This window comes from Patiria miniata, unplaced genomic scaffold, assembly GCF_015706575.1.
Source record: "Patiria miniata isolate m_02_andy unplaced genomic scaffold, ASM1570657v1 HiC_scaffold_16, whole genome shotgun sequence".
Classification (NCBI taxonomy): domain Eukaryota; kingdom Metazoa; phylum Echinodermata; class Asteroidea; order Valvatida; family Asterinidae; genus Patiria; species Patiria miniata.
In genome coordinates this window covers 11159528-11179722 of record NW_024037054.1, presented here as the reverse complement: position 1 = coordinate 11179722, position 20195 = coordinate 11159528, and the positions used below count along the sequence as shown (strand labels likewise).

Genomic DNA, 20195 nt, shown 5'->3' with positions numbered 1-20195 from the left:
AAATCAGCATACGGGACATGTTTTCATTCAGCCGATTGCAGCTAGGCGAATAATAGCAACCGACGAATAATAGCAACCACGCGCACATGTGCGTCATGTCAACACCTTCGCGTACCCATTCACGGATTTGCCGAATTACAAACAAACTACTATTACTAACGGAAATGTCCAAACATGCGTCACTTGACGAATGTTTGGAAAATTGGAATTGGCTTTCTTGTATTGTTTTCTTCAAAATGACAGCAAGCCCGAACGAATAATTCCACAGGGACTTCATTGCCATTACTACCGGTATCTTTAAACCAAGTAAACTTTTTCAACAATAATTTCGTCAGTTAAGTTTTGGATAGCTGCAAACGATGTACAATACATTACTCTAGCTTTAAGGAGTCTACGCGTCATCTGAGCAATTTTTTGGGGGCAAGTTTAGGACGGAAATAAATTATTTCAATAATTAAATTAATTATAAACTTGCATAACAATCCTGCAACACACAAAACTGCTACATTTCAGTACTGCATCCCTTCATGTGTACATGTACTGATAACCCTTCAAATTCATTTTCAGTTCACTGAACTCATAGCACAGAATCGAAATGCTTGATTTCTCAGTTGAAAACAATGTTTCCGCTTCAAATTGCAATAAACTTGCAGGGAATGGGAACACGGTATAACAATACACAGCTCCTGAAGGGAAACTTCGTAACCCTTTTTCATGAAAGGTCACCTGTTTCGGATGAAAGGATTTTTCCAAAAAACAAATTGTACCTGAATTCCTTTCGTGACAATAAACATGTGGGTGGACACAATATGTCAACGTTTTGTTTCAACACTGGAGAGGAACAATTTGGGGGGAAATTTATTTAAAAATTTAACAAAATGAACACGAAACGTGCAAAATGTGGTGCAATAACCAGTCCTGATGATTTGAGGCGTGTGATCACACCCCTACGCCATAGCACGCCTAAAAGCTTCCTGAGAAGTGGGAATAATCACACGCCTGAATCCCTCTGGGCTGCACACCTCAGCATAGATTTACAGCATTTTTTATACTTCATAAGTTGTGGAAAAAAGTATGTCGGTGAAGAGAAAATGGCTTTACTGTTAACCAAGATGAATATTATAAAAAAAAAACACCAGATTGTTCAGTCCCATGGTCCCAGCTTGGACCACAGAATCACACAACTAGAAAAATCACACGCTTAGAAAAATCACACGCTTAGAAAAAAATCACACACCTAGAGAAATCCAGGTGTGCCTTTTTCCACACGCCTGTGATATTCAAATCAGAAGGAATGAATAACTTGAATGATGTTTGAAGGATTCATAGCACTAGTGTCTAGCACTGTAGGATTGCACAGGGCCAAATGTTCAAACTTTAAACATAAAAAATGGATGGTTCCTAGAATAAAAGACTGCCTTAATCTGGTTGGATAATGAAACGTTTATTAACAAATGTGATGAATGACAGGTACAATTTAGTTGGTTTTCACTTGGGCTCCACATGTATCGGGAAGTATAATTTTGTAGTTTAAAGGGAATTTACATCATTTGCTTTTGCTGTAATTTTCAGAAATGGATGAAATTGGGGGGTTGGAAATATATAGCAAATATAGTTACACTGACTTTTTTGCGGTTTTGGGTTCGAAAATGCTATAAAAACCAAGAAAAACAATCATTTTCCTGTAGTCTGGTTCCCTGACTCCATATAAGAAGAAACAGAGCAGTTTACATACATTGGGGAATTGTAAGGTCAGGGAACCAGTCTAGCTGGCTTGTACCCGTTCATAGGTGTGTAATCGATTGCAAACAAGTGCGATGGTCAATTGGGGCCAGTATTTGAAAAAAAGCCAGTTTTTTCCAACGCTGGTCGGCTGACCAGCGTTGGAAATTGATACAAAAATACCACTTTTCTTGAAAATGACAGTATACCAGGTGCCATGATTTTACAGTCCAGCAAGGTATTTAAAAATGATTTGGTAGTTTTATTTTTTGATGTTTGCAAATGTTGTATTTTCCCTTTAAAAAAGATATACATGTACTGGTACGGTACTTATGTTATTCACAAAATGAGGAAGAGTTTAAAAGATTTTCCTTTCAACACGTATGTATCTTGTTTGCGAATGTACCGGTAGCCCTTTGCAATGTGTATAGTTTCCTCCAGTCCAAACTATATTTTTTTCCTCATTTGTAGAAGAACATTTCCTTGTTTCATACACGTATGATCTGATGTTTTGCCAATCGGTTTGAGACTTCACAGGCTTTGTTTACAATCCGTGTGAGATCTAATAGTTGAGATGACAGCTGACCCGGATCCGGCACCCTGACAAGGGTGGAGACCCAACATATCTCAAAGCAACATGAGTTGCAGACGATATCATGTGAAAAATGCTTCTGGCATAAAGAGTATATTCTTTCACATTCTTGTGCAATGCATATAAACTTAAAGGTATAGTCCATCATCTGTAATTTGTGCATTTTGTTCGTTTGAAGCAACAAAAGTGCTCAAAATCTAAAGACGGGTGCTGAACAACTAACCTGATGAAGTTTCTGCTCAGCTTCATCTGTATATTTTGAGAAAACAACATTCTAGGATCTCGATTTCAAATCAAAAGTTGCTGAATCATGTTTTGAATTGGGCTTGAATTCAGCGTCCGAGACACGTTCTTACTGAGCCGATTGCAGCTACGCGATGTGGCGCACCGATCCGTCGAATTATAGCAACCACGCGTGCGTGTACGTCGTGTCAACGCTTGCGCACGCTTCGCCGAATGAAAAAAACGAACTACGAACGGAAATTTCCAACGGTGCTTCTTAAGACGCACCGTTGGAAAGGCCTTCTTTCGTTGATTTCTGCAAAATGACAGCTTGTTAGAAAGAATAATTTCGCAGGGAGTTTAGTCCCCTTACTATCTTTCAACCAAGTATGTTTTTCAACAATAATTACGCCAGTTACTTTTTGGATAGCTGCAAATGATGGACTCTGGCTCTAAATATAACACTTTACAGTACAATCACGTATTTGTATGGGCTCCGTGCACGAACAGAGAGGGCGCTTTTTTACCACTTTTGAGAGTCTTTTCTTCGGACAGGACACACCGCGTGCACGTACTGGTTCGTGCGCATGAGGCGCAAAGTGTGCACGACTAGTCTTATTCTGAATGTGCACAAAGCCTTCGCGTCTGCGCGTGAGCGTCAGGCATGTCAGGCATTGTCCGCAGTGCGTGAATGTTACTCCGCGTGGTCTTCACCAACTCTCCCTGCCATAACGTTGAGGGGGTTACTTGTGCACGGAGCCCATACTAGTAGCTTCAATTTACCCCTAACCTATCCAAATCATTACAGATCCACCCGTGATTTTGGACGATTTTGCTTTATTGAGGAAGGTTGCCAAAAAAAAGGTACATTATTTTATTCCCCTTGGAATTTAAAAACAAAGAATGCGCCTTTGGTTTCCAATTCCAGCAAGTTGAAAACTTAAGGATTCTGGAACTGGGTGGAAGATCCTAACAAACACCGGCAAGGGAATCGGGAATGGCTTCATGCGCGAACAAGAGAGGGAGCTTTCTTACCGCTTTACAGAGCCCCGTGGACGGAACACACCGCATGAGTGTACTGGTTCGCACGCGTATTGCGCTAAGTACGCAAGACTTATTTATCCTGAATGCGCACAAAGCTGCAGCGTCTTCCAATGAGTGTCCAGCGTCGTCGGCAATGTGTTTGAATCATTGATCTCCATTAGGGCCCTGTCACACTTCTGCGTATCCTAATTCCTTATGAGTTGCGCGTTGACATTTTTTTCATACGCAGTCGTACGCACAATACGCACCTCGTATGCATCTCTATCGTTTTGTGTAGGTTTTATGTACGCAGATATACGCATGGTACGGCCCAGTACGCAGCGTAGTTTTGGGCATGCACAAAACTACGCTGCGTACGCTGTTACGCAGGTCATAAGTTATAAATACGCAGCGCATCGGTCCCGCATAGGTCGAGTGCGTTACGAGTACGCTATTTGTTCGTGATGCACCCCGTCAGCATTATGAGCCGCCTGTATTGGACGTATACATAGCGTACTTGCAGCGCAGATGCAAAGCACGCTGAACGGCGAGAGGGGGAAATGCGGCGGGAATACGCTCAGAAGTGCGTCAAGCATGCGGTCGGCATAAGTCGGGTGCGTCCGGAATACGCTCGGCATGCGCACTGCATACTGACCTATTCGCAGCCCGAAATATAATGTTGTGCACTGCATACGCAACTCATACGCATCTCATACGCAATGGATGCGCTGAATTCGTTACTTGTACGCTAGATGTGCGTCGCACATAAGTCAAAGTGATCAAAACATTTCGACGTTAATTGAGCGTACGGCTGCGTATTGAAAATTTTTGATAAGGAACTCATAAGGAATTAGGATACGCAAAGGTGTGACAGGGGCTTTAGTAAGACTGGAAAGGACACAGGGCCCTCCATTTGGTGCACGCACGCAAAGTCATCGGTAAGGGTTAAAAGTTTGAAATGCGTTCATCACACACAGCAGCACACGCACGTCATGCATGCGCGGTCGCAAACGTTAAACCAGCATTGTACTACCCAGCTGTTTGTGTCCGCGTTTTCCAAATCTTCACTGCGCGCAAGTATGCGTGTCCTATCCAGTCTTACTAATGGAGATCAATGGTTCGAATGTCTGTCCCAGTGGTCTTCCCCAACTCTCCCTTTCTTACCGTTGAGGGGGTACTTGTGCACGGAGCCCATAGGAGTTAATTAAATAACACTTCACTTGTGTTTAAAATGACAGAATCACTTTGCTCTAAGTACAATATGCCAATAAATGGTTCATCCCATTTTTGTTTCATATTCTCAAAACTTGTTCGTGGTACACGTATCCAAAGATTGCAACAAACAAAAAAATCTGAAAAGATTTCGCATTCAGGACATGCACAGGAACGAAATTCGGAAAGTGACCAAAAAAACATGGACCGTTAACCCTAACAGTAACAGAACTCAACCCATCTGTCTGGATGGGTACAGTACCCCTAAACTGACAGTCTTTTACATTGGGTTGGCACACCTCCAGAATCAAAGTCAGAAATATGTGTGTGCAGTTTCCCATATGGTGTTGAAATTTGCCAGGATGGGTATGGTTCCTAGTAAATCATGCTAGGGAGTTAGGGTTAATCCATCTTGAAGTCATAGCAAAGGCTTATCTTACAAAATACGTGTCACTGATCTCCACCAAGCGTGAGCTACTGTTTTGTTCTCCTGAAGTGTTTTGCAATTGGCAATGCCCCATAAAAATATTCAGGACACGTTTGTTTTGAGAGATGCAATCGCGATATGGCAGCACCACCTACAATATAAAGCAAAGTTCACGGCTAATATTATTTACAGTAGGACATTCCATCAATGATAAAATACAATTCGCTATCTTATATGGACCAAGTGCACGATTTCGAGGTTAAAATGGCCAATACAAATGTCCACCCATGCAATGTACAAATATAAAATTGAATTGTGCTATTAATTCAAAAAAAAATTGGGTTAATGGTTTTCCATTCGAATGCAAAGCTGTAGGCCTAATACTTGCAAAGATGTAATACTTGAGTTGTATGAATACAATACAACATGTATGGCCGAGTAAAGTGTCCACCAACCATAGAGCTATAATAAATTACTAGAGCACTAACTCCTCATTCTTGCGCGTGGAGACTCTTTGAAGCCGCTCTGGGCGCAGACATTTTTATTTTATGTGCGTGTTTGTAGAACACAATCAAAATAGATAGATTGAATTTTAAAAGTGCACTCTAAATGCAACGCGGAAGTAGAAGATACGCAAACAACTTAAGCGTGTCATGACGGTTAAAAAAGCGTCACGGCGAAAAGCATCTGCAGCGGAGGGACGCGCACACGCTGCGCTGTTTGCGTGGAGCAAAATGAAACGCTCATTTGCTGATCATGCGTTTCGGTTTTGGGCGTATCGGCTTCGATGACACACCAGTACGGAATACAAACGCAGATGCAAATAGCCGTACAAAAGCCGTACAAAATTTTGAGTTTTCCATAGGTTTGTGCACAAACATGGATGCGCCCATCAGGCATTACTTTGTACATCGAGTTAGCACTCTAGTAATTTAATATAGCTCTATGCCACCAACCAAACATAAACAGCTCAAGTCCAGGGCGTGTTTCACTCCACCGTGGGAAAACGGAAGAAAAAAAACTGGTTCCATGAAATTGAAAAAAATTGGGAAATCTTACTGTATCTCTCCTCCCCTCTGGTATGATTCTTCCTATAACCCTTTCTGCTGACAGCTGCAAAGGAAAAAAAAACAAAAAAATATGTGTCAGCTTAAATTGGTTGATCACAATGGAAAGAATTTAGGCACCAATAACAGACCATTTGCAGCACCCAGGTTCGAATCCAAGAAAATGTGGCACACTGGATTGGATCGAGGGAAAGAATGTTGCATCCCGACCAGTGTTTTCCCTGCCCATTCAAACGTGAGGTGGCCCACCTCGCTACTTTCAGTGACCACCTCGCTCAATTTTTGCCAATATCACCACCTCGCTGTGAAGATTGGCAAAAAAGGAAATATCAATTGAAAAATTTTCATTTTGTGTAATATATGAGCATTTTCCTTTACCTCCATGTATCAAGAACTCACAATTTTGATGTGTTTTTGGAATCATCGCGCATTTTTGTGAGGGCTGCATTCTTTTCAGTTTGCAGACTGTATAAATTTCATTTCAATCATCAACTTGAATTGTTACCACCTCGCTCAGTTCATTAGCCAGGGGAAACACTGATCCCGAAGCCACTTTTTCCATCATTATCTCATGAAGGTCAATCTTTGCAAATATTTTTAAAAGATATGAATCTGGGACGGAGAAACTTTTCCAATTGTGCTAGTAAACACTTTGAAAAATGCACTTCATTCTCCATAGACCATAGACTTTGTACACAACCAAAGAAGTGGCGTCTGGATACTAAATTTTGTACATTCTTTCCAGATCGAGGCACCACGTGGACTTGAGTTTCTCTCATAATTAACATATCTTGGGTTTTTCCCCCCAGAATATTCAACTGGTGGTCTATGGAATATTCCCTTGCACAGCGAAGGTCTAGGATATGTGAGCAGATTCGGCAGTTAACCCTCCTGCTATTTAAACAGTCACAGACAATCAACATTCCCTGCCACCTCCCCTGCTACAGGTTTAACAAAGGCTAGTTACCAGCCTCGTAGCCGAGCGGTTAGAGTGTGGAGCTACGGAGTGGATATGGAATGTTGGTGGTTCGAATCCCATTCTGACCAAAAACTGGAAAACTATATCTGATCACCATGGCCACCAAACAGTAAAATGGGTGCTGATTCGTTCAGGGAGGGGATACATGTATGCCACTTGACACCCTGTTTGCAAACCTTATGAAAGTACGAGTATGATACTGGTCTGAAAAAAAATCTGTTTTCTCACTAAATGCTTCAATGTATTTTCCCTGCTAAATTTGATTTTTTACAACATTTTACCGCTGGACTGAGAAACATTTCCAATTTTGGGAAAGAGTACACAACAATAAATCAAAACAAATATCAGAAAGAATTTGCAGGTCATTGCAGTGAAAAATTAGACTTAAAATTAAATGACGTCCGTATATGGAATTCTGTCAAACATGAGAAACATTTCCTACGCTTTTAATAGAATATTTACGAAGATTTGGGGGGAAAATGTAGTAAAAACTAGTAGGCCTAGTACTAAAAGTAGTACCAGACGCCACTTCAGCATTCAGTGGTTTAGCCCCATAAATGTGGCCTATTTACTGGACTGCCTACGTAAACATAGGCCACACATCCACATGTACCAAAACTTTGTCGCACTTTGCCAAATTTTGATTTTCGCATATGATTTAGGCTTAGTTTGTAGGGTTTTTTTGCTTTAGAAGCATACTCACCCTCTTTATAGGCTAATCAGAAAGTGCTGCCTTTTTCAGATGTATATTTTTCGTGAAATTTCCAGATTCATTTTTACACGTTTGCGTATCAAAATTTCAACATGAAATTTCACAAAAATTAGACATCTGAAAAAGGCAGCACTTTCTGACTAGCCTATAATAAAGAGGGTGAGTATGCTTCTAAAGCAAAAAAATCCTACAAACTAAGCCTAAATGTCAAAATCAAAATTTGGCAAAGTGCGACACGTTTTTGTACATGTGGATGTGTGGCCTATGTTTACGGAGGCAGTCCAGTAAATAGGCCACATTTATGGGGCTATCAGTGGTTGTGACTACAAACTTTATGGAAAGTGAAGAGAATTTTCCAAGCATTTCCTAACAAAATTGGAGCATCATGATCATCACGATACTGCAGTCAATTTCTATAAAACCACAACTTTGCCTCGTGCCTGTTCAGTGTTTGTGTGTGTATTAACTATTAAACCACGCCTACCTTCAGATACGTTGACGGCACATAACCGTACGTATGGTCGTCTAGTTTCTTGGCTTTCCACCACTTGTCATTGGTTTTGTCGGTGATGTAAAATTTCTCGCCTTTCGTGAAACTCAGAAGATCGTCCCGCTCTTTCTTGTAGTCGTACCTCGCTTCGTAAACCTCCATGGCTCGTAAGTGTTTTGGACTAGACCGTTAAATGCAAAATAAACCACGCATTTTTCACACAGGCATAAAGTTTTTATGATGTGTGTACGCGCGCCACACACTGAACACCAACTACATGAACTACAGGCCGAGGTCACTGCACCAGCATTCCAACATGTCTGACATCACTTGTTGCGGTATAGTCAGCCCAAAGTAGGTAATTCTACTGAAGAAAATCGCTGACTTTACGCTTTTGAAGAGTCACACAGACTGAGTAAAACACTGGCAGAAGTCATGGAGTATCAATGCATCAACGGGGTTTGCATCAGCTGTTTACAGGTCAGTACATTTCCAAATGTTCAGATTTTAGTACGACGAGTCTTTGCAGTGGTTCTGATCCGCTTGTGTACAATGTACGCGTGTACGTACGTGTACATTGTATTGTACAACAGTGCATGCATAATGCGCAATGCAGTATAGTCGAATCGGCACGGTCTTCAGTGATAGCGCCCTCTTGGTCATGCTTTATCGACGGTGATCACTCAAATTTTTTTTTAAATAAATAAAAAACACGGAGTGTATAATTTCACTGCAAGTTTTCAAGTTTAAAGTTATTTGGTTGACAGTGTCAAGGTGCTGCTGCTTCATGCAGTGTTGTTAGTATGACTTTAAGTTGTGTGGCATTACCGTTTCCTTTGAATTTACTGTTTTTGTAACGGTGTGTGTCTTACTCGTTAGTTTCGTAGTCAACTTGAGTCCAGACAGTTAATCACAAGTCCAGCAGTGACATGTAAATCCAGGGGCGGATCCAGGAATTTTTGCAGGGGGGGGGGTGTTTCATCAGCAAATTTTTTTTTAATGTAGACGGGTATTTTTCTCCGGACACTTGACCTCCGTAAAATTAAAAACTTTGGGGGGGGGGGGGCTGGTACCATACATGTATTTCAATAGGGGGCACTGTTCAAATTTGACGATTATTAACACTAGATTACAGAATGGTGTACAAATACCCCCTATCTAAGCTGCCTCTGTCCGTATTTTGAACAGACGGACATTATACCAGTATAATTTTGGGGGGGGGGTGTCAGAGCGGGGTGGGGGGGGGGGTTCCCATTATTTTTGGAGAATTTCTATGAAAAAAACCTCCAACTTTGACGGAGCTTGGGGGGGGGGGGTTGGGGGGGGTTGGAACCCCCCACCCCGATCCGCGCCTGAAATCACTTGTCAATTTGCAAGTCTATTTACAAGTAACAGGCAATGCACAATAACAAAGAATGCTTTTGTCACAGATCATTTGAATGGCTCGTGACTTGACTTGGAACTGGATGACTTGTGATAGACTTTTGAGGATTTAAGTTGATGGACCCGACTAAAACACTGCCATTTTTTGGTCACATTTTATCATGTCCTGTTCCGTGATCCACCAAAACTTCAAAGCAGAATATAATTTGAGATTTTTTTTCAATAAATAGGCCTACTTTTAATTGAAACAGTATTCCAGATATTTCAAGATTATCTGTAAAACACCAGAGGGAAATACTGCTGTCAAGAAAAATTTAATGGATATTAAAGACAGACAGGCCCATTGTTCACTAAACTGTGCTCATGAGCCGTTCAAACGGCTTTCAACCAAATTACTGTCAGACAAACCGGCAGAAAAAAAATCTGCAGCATATGCAGGGCGCCCTCAAGTTCCCAATGCCGTAAAAGCCAACAGTTCGTACCGTTTCCTTTATGCTTCTATACAAGGGCGCCCCCAAGTAGTACCAGTGTGACGGTTTTGTCACCAGGAGGCCTAAGCTGAGGATTTTGTTTCAGCCCCAAAAATAACATATTATTTTGGCATGAATTCTTTGACTTAAGACGCCGCTGAAACTATAAACCACTGACTGGTTTACATTGAGTGTGTTGGATTACTAGACTTCCCTCGCGCGTATTAGTCGTGCAATCGCGACTGCGTTCGACTTGACTCTCACGGGACTTCTCGCGCTTACTCGAGCCTGGCCCAAGTAACCGAAGCGCTGCCGAGCTGGGCCCAATTTCACGTTGCTGCTAAGCAAAATAATTTGCTTGGCACAAAAAAAGAGTGGCTTATATAATAATAATAAGGGAGTCTTATATAGCGCACGTATCTACCAAACAATTAGGTACTCAAGGCGCTGGAAATTATGTCTACTATTAAAGAAAGGTAAATAAAGTTTATGAGAAATATGGGACCCATTATGTAGCACCTTATAATGGTTTACAAGGTGCTGTGGCGCAAATTGCAGCCACTGCCAGAAACACCGGGGCAAACCCCTTCTCTTAGCGATAAGTGTTACTGGGTTCTTTAACGTGCATTACACAACACACGGGACCTACGGCTTCACGTCCCATCCGAAGGACGAAGCAATAATGGTAAAGTGCCTTGCTCAAGAGCACAAGCACCATGTTCCCACGGTCAGGATTCGAACCCATGCACCACGGCACACGAGTCGAACACAGTAACCAGTGGACCAAGCAGTTTACCCGAGCCAAATATCCACATGATTTTCATGCTATAGCAGACAACAGCTTAATACTAATCACGAGCAATATACATCTCATGAAGTTTTGGCTGGTAACCTGCTTTTATAAGCCAGACTTGTTTTGTGCTTAACAAATTTTTGTGCTTAGCAGCGCCGTGAAATTGGCCCCGGTTACTTGGGTATACACCAAAGATCATAGAGCGCGTAGCGCGACAAGTATCCCACAATACAATGTGAAAACATGGCGGCTAAGTCTAACGCTGCGGGGGGGGGGGTGTCAAAAGTGTAAAATAGTTTTGAACATAGGCCTACCCGGCATTTCTTGTTCATTATGGAAGAGCACATACAGTGACCACCAATCCATGGCTCGCTTTCGACGGCTCGAATCCATTATTTTGCAAAGCCACATGACTTCTTGACCCGGTCCGGTTGCTATCCGGTTTTGCGTTAGCTTCCGGTTCTAATGGCCAGTGGGCGTGGTTTAGACTGAACTGACGTCACACTAACGAACCGGATTATGGCTTGACCTTGAGTAACCCGAGATTCGGTTCGTTATATTGCTACAGATTGCGCATGTGCATCTTTACCTAAGACGAGAGTACGGTTAAGCGCGGCTACATGACACAACTTTCGACCAATTAAAAGTAGAATAAGTGATCCGTGTTAGAAGTAGTCCAAATTCCTTTTTAATTTTTAATTTTTTGCGCACGCAGAAAATTCTTAATAGCGAGTGTTAATGGGTAAAATTTTGGGGACTGGGAACAGAATGTCAAGTTAGCTGGCCAACAAGAATTGGCGGCGCTTTGAATCTTCCGGTGTGGATGCCCGCTCTTTCACACAATCTTCAGTACGATCTGATGGAAATAGGAAGCATGGCCATTAGTTGAATAGACGATTTTAAATAGACAATTTTATCATTCTGTTTATGTCTTTGGGTCACGGTGGTCCTGGATAATGGACACCACCATGGCTATTGTAGTTTTGAGGTTTGTTATTTTCATTTCGCGGTTTTTTTTTCTTTGCGCATAAATTGCGAACTTCTTTCTCGACATCGCAAATTCATTTCGTTGAAACGATCATTTTGCGGTCACATGAATTTCTTGAAATGATTGTGTGGTTTCTTTTTTTTGGGGGGGGGGGGACTCCAGATCATTAATATCCTTATGGCGCCACATTATGTTGTAGTAAGAGGATGAGCCTCAGGCTAGTTGAGGACCATGTTCGGCAGGAAGTCGTCTGCCCATGAACCCCGTCCTATAGTGGTAGGATCCTTCCTCCGTGGCGTAGGATGTATGATATAATGTTCTAGATGTAATATCCCAAAGGTTAATAAACCGTGGTTTCTGGTTCTGTGGATTTTTCCCTACATGATTCATGGCTGTTCGTGCTTTGGTGTAAGTTTTCAACAAGTGCTCCGACCCACATTGGGGCAGGAACGAACTTGAGATTCGTTGCTGCAGCAACGATGCGCCCTTGTTGATATATGGTACGTCACATCCATACGGATGAGGTAGGTTGCTGCCAAAGCCTTTTGTGTAATTCACCGTTCACTGTAAAACCCGACGTCACAGTCACAGAGACCTTTTATAATAAAATTCACGGCCATGTCATTTCGTTGTTGTTACTAGGTCAAATCGTGCTAATACATGCATATACACTCTATAATCGAGGTCAGTCCAATATTGTCTCCACATTATTCAGTTGAGGCCGCTACGCCTGTTGAAGCGGACGTGCTGGAGCTTATGCGTCACCCGTACACTGAACACCCAACACAACGGACGACGAGTCATGGCGACGAGGTGCTGTAAGAAATTGTGTTATTATCTGGGATTTAGCGGCGAACCGGTACACCGGTTTACTCTCCCACAGGTAAGCTGAAATTATTCACTTTCTCTTTCAATATATTCACATTCGTTGTGTTGCGGCTGTTGGATTCGTGGCTGTGAAATCGATCGATCGCGCGCAAACTGTTGTACACGTTTCACTGACTGATCATTGTATAGAATGCTTTTATCCAGACTCCCATGAAGTGATGAAACACATCCACGGCATACACCATTCAGTTTCTAGAATCTCTGAAGGCTACATCTCCATGAATACTTCGTGATCCAGAAGTAATATTTCGATTTTTAAACTGCGGCATTGCCACGGAAATGGGGCCCCTCTTCATTTAAAATCCTAATTTTGACGACCCACCCCATATGGAGTGCAAAAAAAACCGAGTTAAGGTGTGGTTTGTAATTTAGTCCAGTTTTCATTAATGAATTTACTAAATTCGGTGTTATAAAAATGGTTTGGACTAAGTTATTGTTTTGAATTCGTTGAGATTATTATCAGATATACATAAAGACAGAACACAAAACCTGGCCGACAAAATTGGGTTGAACAAAAAAAAATTACCAGAACTTTGTCTGTAGAGCAGGACATATTATGTGCGATAACACTTTTCGAAGAAATCCCACTGCGAAATATTCAATACGCTTTATATCCTGGCCTTGTGGCCTTTCGCAGGAATCATCGAAGCGGGAATACAATACAGATATAGAATAGAACTACATGTACATGTACGTACGCGTGTAGGTGCCTGCACTATATAGAGATACAAATATTCAGCTTTATGGTTGCATTTAAATACATGTACACATCTTATTCTCTAGGGGAAAACATATATTAAAAATGACAATGCGTTGTCCGATGCATAATAATATTACAAACATTTTTCCGGGGGCTGGGGAGGGAAGTGTCACCGTGTTAGTGGTATCATTAATAAACGTCTCGTCCGTTGTTTGCAAAACTTGTTTCCTAATCATATTTCTGATGAGTTTACATCGGCGTTAGAAAAATATCAGTTGTAGGAAGATTTTTTTCTTTTTTGGTACAGGTGTCATTTTCATTTGTTCATTCAAGTTGGGTAGTCCGTTGAGGTTTTTCCCCCTTCTTTTTTGGCTCTTTTTTCGTTAACAACTTAGATCGTACTTGTTATTTTTGTGTAATTGTATTTTTGTGTCGGAATAAATTCGAAACAAAACGGTAATACCCGGCACTTTGCTTTGTGGTTGTATTCTTTGAAAATGCCGAACGACTAAACCAAAACACAAAACATCAAAATACGGGAAGTTACCTCGGATGTCCGTGTTTGATGTAGCCTCTATTATTGGCAAGGATTTACGGCTTACATCTAGGTGCGTCTGTGCTCAGAAACAGTCACTCGCGGTGGAATTACCACGGGAAATGGTCGGTCAAATGGAAATGGTTTTAACCTAAGGACATTTTTCAGAGGTCACTTAAAGTATTCCCCGGGCCTTTTCCCATTTTCATACAAAAAAAAATAGATTCCTTTTCTAAACTGCTATATAATAATAGCAATGAGACATCAACCGAAAAACAATATGCCCATGTTTAGTTTTTAAGTTATTCCTTCACAAATTTCGAATTATTGGCTGGCAGACAATAAGTCCATTCTCGCTGGGTAGGCTGGTTCCCGCCTTACAATTAGTATCGATAGAGCACGGACCGGGAGCCAGTCTGCTCGCAAAGCGGATCTGTTTGTGCCCAAAACAAAACCTTTTTTTTTGAGAGAGTCTTGGAGACGTCCAAAAATGAATCAAAAAATGTCTTTTTGTTGGAATAAAACATACAAGTAGAAAACCAAGAGAGAAAAATATTGGAGTTTCTCGAACAGCACGGGCAACCAACTATTATGGTGTCAAGTCTGTGAATTTGCGTGCAGAATAAACGTATACCGTTGACATGTGATTGCTGATTGTACATGTACATGTACATGTATTGTACTAGGTTTGATATACCGCAGAACTGTGTCGCATACCGACCTTGACTCAAGCATTTTAGTCATCGCGCCCTCGGGTATTTGTATATGACATGCTCTGTTGCCCAGTAATGACGAAAACGAACTGCACAATTACTGTGATCTGTTGAACTTGTTGAGGTTGGTAAATATTGAATGCGGTACCATTTCACTCATCGTGTACGTGGTGTACCTGAACTGACATGCACGACGAACAGAAGAGATTGCGTTCGCTAGTACGTGACAAAAACAAGCTCTGGTCGTCTTGCATGAAGTCTTGCATGAACTCTTTGAAAATGATCCCTGCCAGAGCTTAAAAAAGCGACGCCCTGCCCCACAAATGCGAGGCCAATGGCGCATAATGGAACACCATACTTTAGATGTTTACCTAGTAATTTGTGCTAAATACCACGTGACTAATATGACTGCACATATTTTGCAGTATTTAACTCTATACTATCATCAGTAGTCAATAAATTAATTGAAGAATTTAGTGAGGATAATGTTTATTTTGTTGCAATTTAAATGGGTTTTTTTTCTTAAGGGCGTTTACTTATTTGTTTAAACTTTGTAACTATATAAAAACGACGTTGGCTGCGATTAAATGAATGTTGCCACAGGATCTGTGATATTTGCATTGTCATTGACAAAAATCTCCAACCAATATGACAAACATTTTTCTCCCTATCAAGTCACGAATTGTATTTTGTTACGCCCAAACTGACTAGCAATTGCCCCAACTATACACAGTTGTGCATGAAGCATTGGCACGATCCCAACCAAAGTTGGGACGGTACTTTATATAGTGGGCGCGACAGTTTCACTTTCCTTTGGTTCTGTGATGGCGGAAGTCGACTCACTCACGAGCGGTACGCCCATCCCATACCGCAGCCACGTTTTTCACGCACGCGTTAAGTTTACCCGGAATCCTTTACAACCTTGACAGCGATCAATGGTCCTTATACTGACCCAGTCCTTAAGCCTTTTCTCCCTCTGGCCTTCACTGAAGGACGCTACCCACACGGTAGTCACAACAAGAAGTTTGTGTTATTGTATAGTTCTCAATTTACTGTCAATGGCTGACATCGTTCGATAGTTTTTCTTTTCTTAGAAACTGTTGAAAAGCGTCCAGTCATACGTATACTCAAAATAAATTGTTCAAAACGTTGGTTTCCTCTCTTTACAAAGGCATTTAAATACGTGGTTTAAGTTCTTTTTAGTGATCGATGGAAAATACATGCATGATCGCGTAAGCGTCAGGTGTATTTGAAAATCTAATTATGTCGAGTTCAGTCGGTGCGGAACGACAACGCTATAAAAAATATGACTGATCGTACGTCTGATCTTATGAAATATGAAGATGATGTGTATACGCAGAGAGAACACAGACATGGACATTTTTGAACAAAAGGGTTAAAGTTAAGGGAATATACATCATTTTCAAACATCGAATCAAAACTACTCAAGTTATCATGAAACACCTCACTGGACTCAAATAGCGAATGACAGTCTAAAGCGTCTTGTAAAATCATGGCACCTGGTGTGCTGTCATTTTCAAGAAAAGTGGAATTTTGTATCAATTTCAAACGCTGGTCGGCCGGCAAATCTAGTGAGTTGTCACTCGAATCTAGTGAATTTTCACTCGAATCTAGTGAATTGTCATACAAATCTAGTGAATTGTCACTCGAATCTAGTGGATCTTCACTCGAATCTATAGTGAATTTTCACTCGAATCTAGTGAATTGTCACTCGAAACTAGTGAATTGTCACTCGAATCTAGTGAATTGTCACAGAAATCTATAGTGAATTGTCACTCGAATCTTGTGGATTTTCACAAGAATCTAGTAAATTTTCACAAGAATCTAGTGAATTTCCACAAGAATCTAGTGAATTTTCACTCGAATCTAGTGAATTGTAACACAAATCTAGTGAATTGTCACTCGAACCTAGTGAATTTTCACAAGAATCTAGTGAATTCCATGAATCTAGTGAATTTTCCCTCACGTGGATTTTCACTCGAATCTAGTGAGCTTTCACTCCAATCTAGTGTATTTTCACAAGGATGTATTAGTCAACTGTCACTCGAATCTAGTGGATTTTCACAAGAATCTGGTAAATTGTCACTCGAATCTATGAATTTTCACAAGAATCTAGTGAATTTTCCCTCACGTGGATTTTCACTCGAATCTGGTGAATTTTCACTTCAATCTATTGAATTTTTACTTCAATCTAGTGAATTTTCACAAGGATGTATAGTCAATTGTCACTCAAATCTAGTAAATTTCCACAAGAATCTAGTGATTTCTCACCGACTTTTGAAATAAATTCGTTCATTTCTTATTTTCTGGCAGGCGAAATGGCCAATGGCGCCGGTCCTGTGGTCCATCTTCCGCTGCTTCCTGGCCGTTTATCTCATCGTTTGGCTGGGGCTGATACTGACCGTCTGGGGAGATCCCCCTCTATACGGCGGGGCAGACAACAAAGCCAAGTGGCTCATCTATGTCTCCAATTGGTCCTTTCTGTTTCTCATACTGTATACACTAACAATGGCTGTGGGAAATGTCTACTACCACGCGACACGTGGCTGCAAAAACGCAAGAGGTAAATAAAAAACATCCTTTCAAATGTTTATTCCGTAATTTTGAAAGTTAGAAACTTTTTAACAAAGGTATACAAGCTTCAGTTATGTTTACTTGATGTATCTTGAAGTAGAACTACAAACTACCTTAAACTCGAAAATTGGAAGGTGGTTTAAGAAGACTCAAATTCAAACATAAAAACTCAAAAGTCTATACAGGGTGAGTCAAAAAACCGAAACCCAAATGTCGGGACCATTGTTTTAGTGAAGTTCTGCATGTAGCACTTTCTTAATCTAGGATATGAAAGCCCAATTCATAAGCTTTCTTTTAGTACAAGAATCCATTCAAATTTCTCATGTACTTTTCATGTTACGGAATTTTAAACACAACCACCGTTTTAGAGGTTCTGTCCACGGATCACAAAAAAGGTGTGCATTCTTTCAGCAAAACAAAAACAAATCACATATAGGATGTGTGTGAATTGTTTTCGTTTTGCTGAAAGGACGCACACCATTTTTTGTTATCCGTGGACAGAACTTTAAAACTGTGGTTGTGTTTAAAATTCCGTAACTTGAAAAGTACATGAGAGATTTAAACGATTCTTGTACTAAAAGAAAGCTTATGAATTGGGCTTTCATAATCCTAGATTTAGAAAGTGCTACATGCAGAACTTCACTAAAACAAAAGTCCCGACATTTGGGTTTCGCTTTTTTGACTCGCCCTGTACATTGTAGCGGGAGGTGATAGATCATTAGTGGCCTGTAGTTCTGGACGTCACATGCCTTCATGGTGATGTACGGATGGTACAAAAGGAACTGCACAGCGATCTAGCATGTTGGATAATGTCAGTGTTGGAGGATGGTGTTGCTTGTAGCGAGAGTACTTCCCTTAAAAACTGACGACGCAATGTTTTGTTATTCTGATAGTTTAATTTTTCAATAATCATTTCAATAAACGTCAACAAAAAATCACCGAGAGATTCATAATGTATGATCTCCGGAATATTGAACTTGTGCTCTGTACCAACTGCATGAGCTATGGAAAGGCCTAACAAGATACAAAACAAATAAAAGAAACGGGTGTATTTGTATCATTAAACTTTCTTTCTTCTTGATCAGTTGGAACAGATGTGGATCCTGAGTCTGGGTCGGGCTATGACCGGGGGATACCCATGTCTTCCGTCGATTCACCTCGTGGTACCCCAAGCAGCGGTAGTGATTCTGGAGAGCCCCTGGAACCTCTTCCCTGGTACTTCAAGATGGCCTGGTTCCTGCAGACCATCGCGTTCACCGCTGCGCTCTTCGTCGCCCTGTTGTTTTACATCCTCGTCTTCAATCCTGCCGAGGACGTCTTGCACGTTTACAACTTCCACGTCCACGGTGTCAATCTCATCATCGTGGTCTTGGACATAATCCTATCCGCCACGCCCATGCGGGTCCTGCATCTGATCTACCCATCATCGTACGCCTTTGTGTACTTCATGTTCACGCTCATCTACGAGGGTGCCGGTGGGCTGAACGAGAAAGGCGGCACGGCCATCTACCCCAACAACTTAGACTGGGACGCGGCGCCGGGAAGAACCGGCATCGTGATGGCACTCACTGTGGTCGTCGCTGCTCCCCTACTTCATCTCTTATTTTACGGCATCTATCGCATCCGCCATGCCATATCCAAGTGTTGCACTGGAGGCTGCTGGACTTATCAGTAACAGAGTAAGACTTTTGTCAAGAGGTGATGGGGTTTACCAGGCTGAGTTGGGTTAAAGTTGAGGGGGGGGGAGGCGTTCAAACGAACAACTGAACCTCTCCCGTTGCTACTTGGTACTTGGTTGGTTCTTCTCCTAAGGACTTCCACAAGGGAGTATAACTAGGAGGCCAGAAACACCGGGGCAAACCCCCTCTCTTAGCGATAAGTGTCACTAGGTTCTGTTACGTGCGTTAGGCCTTATACAACACACGGGACCTCCGGCTTAACGTCCCATCCGAAGGACGAAGCAATAATGGTTAAGCGCCTTGCTTAAGGGCACAGGTGTCCGGGCCCGGGCACGAACCCACGCCACTGTTGCCTCTGAAACACCAGAGCATGAGTTCGGTGCTCTTAACCGCTAGGCCATGCTAGGCTACGCAACTGGGTCTAAGTCTTTCACTGTTTTCACTGTTAGTGCATGGATAAATATACTGTTTTTGTCTTGAACCACAAAATATATTCTTGTCCAAAGCTGAACTTGTATAAAAATTTGAATGGTTGCAGTTTGGCAGAACGTGAGTTTACTTTATATATGACCGTTTTATAAAATCCTTTTTATACCTCAGCCTGTCAGAAATGTGTAAATAGGTCAAATACTGCTTTAGTTTGTTTAGTGGATAGTGTTTTTAACTGTACTTTTTTTTAGTGATAATGTTCCATTATGAGGTATCTCCTTTTCATTAAAAATTATTGTAACAGTTTTGGAAAATTGAACAAAAGTGAAATGAAGTACTATTCGCATAATATGTCGGGCGGTATTGGCTGATCATTAATGTCATTTGCAGATCAACAGCGTTTTGGGTTTTTTCCTCAAAATTCAGTGTACCATTTGCGATGAAAGCGGGTGTTTCAGAGGGTATCTTGTGGTTTGTTTTTATTTATTAAATATGAATTTACAAAGGGTTTACTCCTGCTTGTCCGTACAATACAAAACCATTTTCATGTGACACCGCCGAAATACGTACAGTCTC

At 41.3% G+C, this 20195-nt stretch overlaps 2 protein-coding genes across 8 annotated transcripts in view; one reads left to right on the top strand and one right to left on the bottom strand.

Moving 5' to 3' along the window:
* Nucleotides 1-8642, bottom strand: part of LOC119722989 (NCK-interacting protein with SH3 domain-like) — a 38828-nt gene extending 30186 nt beyond the window's left edge. For all 6 annotated transcript variants that reach the window (XM_038193427.1, XM_038193429.1, XM_038193431.1 and 3 more), the window contains exons 1-2: nt 8441-8642; nt 6258-6311 (exon numbers count right to left, since the gene is read on the bottom strand). In XM_038193427.1, the coding sequence (XP_038049355.1) occupies nt 6258-6311; nt 8441-8608 (222 nt within the window). In that variant the 5' untranslated portion in view covers nt 8609-8642. The remainder of the gene's footprint in view (nt 1-6257; nt 6312-8440) is intronic.
* A 98-nt stretch (nt 8643-8740) lies between these two features.
* LOC119722990 (protein rolling stone-like) lies at nt 8741-19394 on the top strand. Of its 2 annotated transcripts, none has more exons than XM_038193433.1 (4): nt 8741-8926; nt 12796-12963; nt 17251-17500; nt 18597-19394. In XM_038193433.1, exons 1-4 carry the CDS (start codon nt 8882-8884, stop codon nt 19184-19186), a joined length of 1053 nt encoding a protein of 350 aa, XP_038049361.1. In that variant the 5' UTR covers nt 8741-8881; the 3' UTR covers nt 19187-19394. The 2 variants fall into 2 exon arrangements, with proteins under 2 accessions (XP_038049361.1, XP_038049362.1); XM_038193434.1 differs by lacking the exon at nt 8741-8926 and adding an exon at nt 12356-12604.
* The last annotated feature ends 801 nt before the right edge of the window (nt 19395-20195 follow it).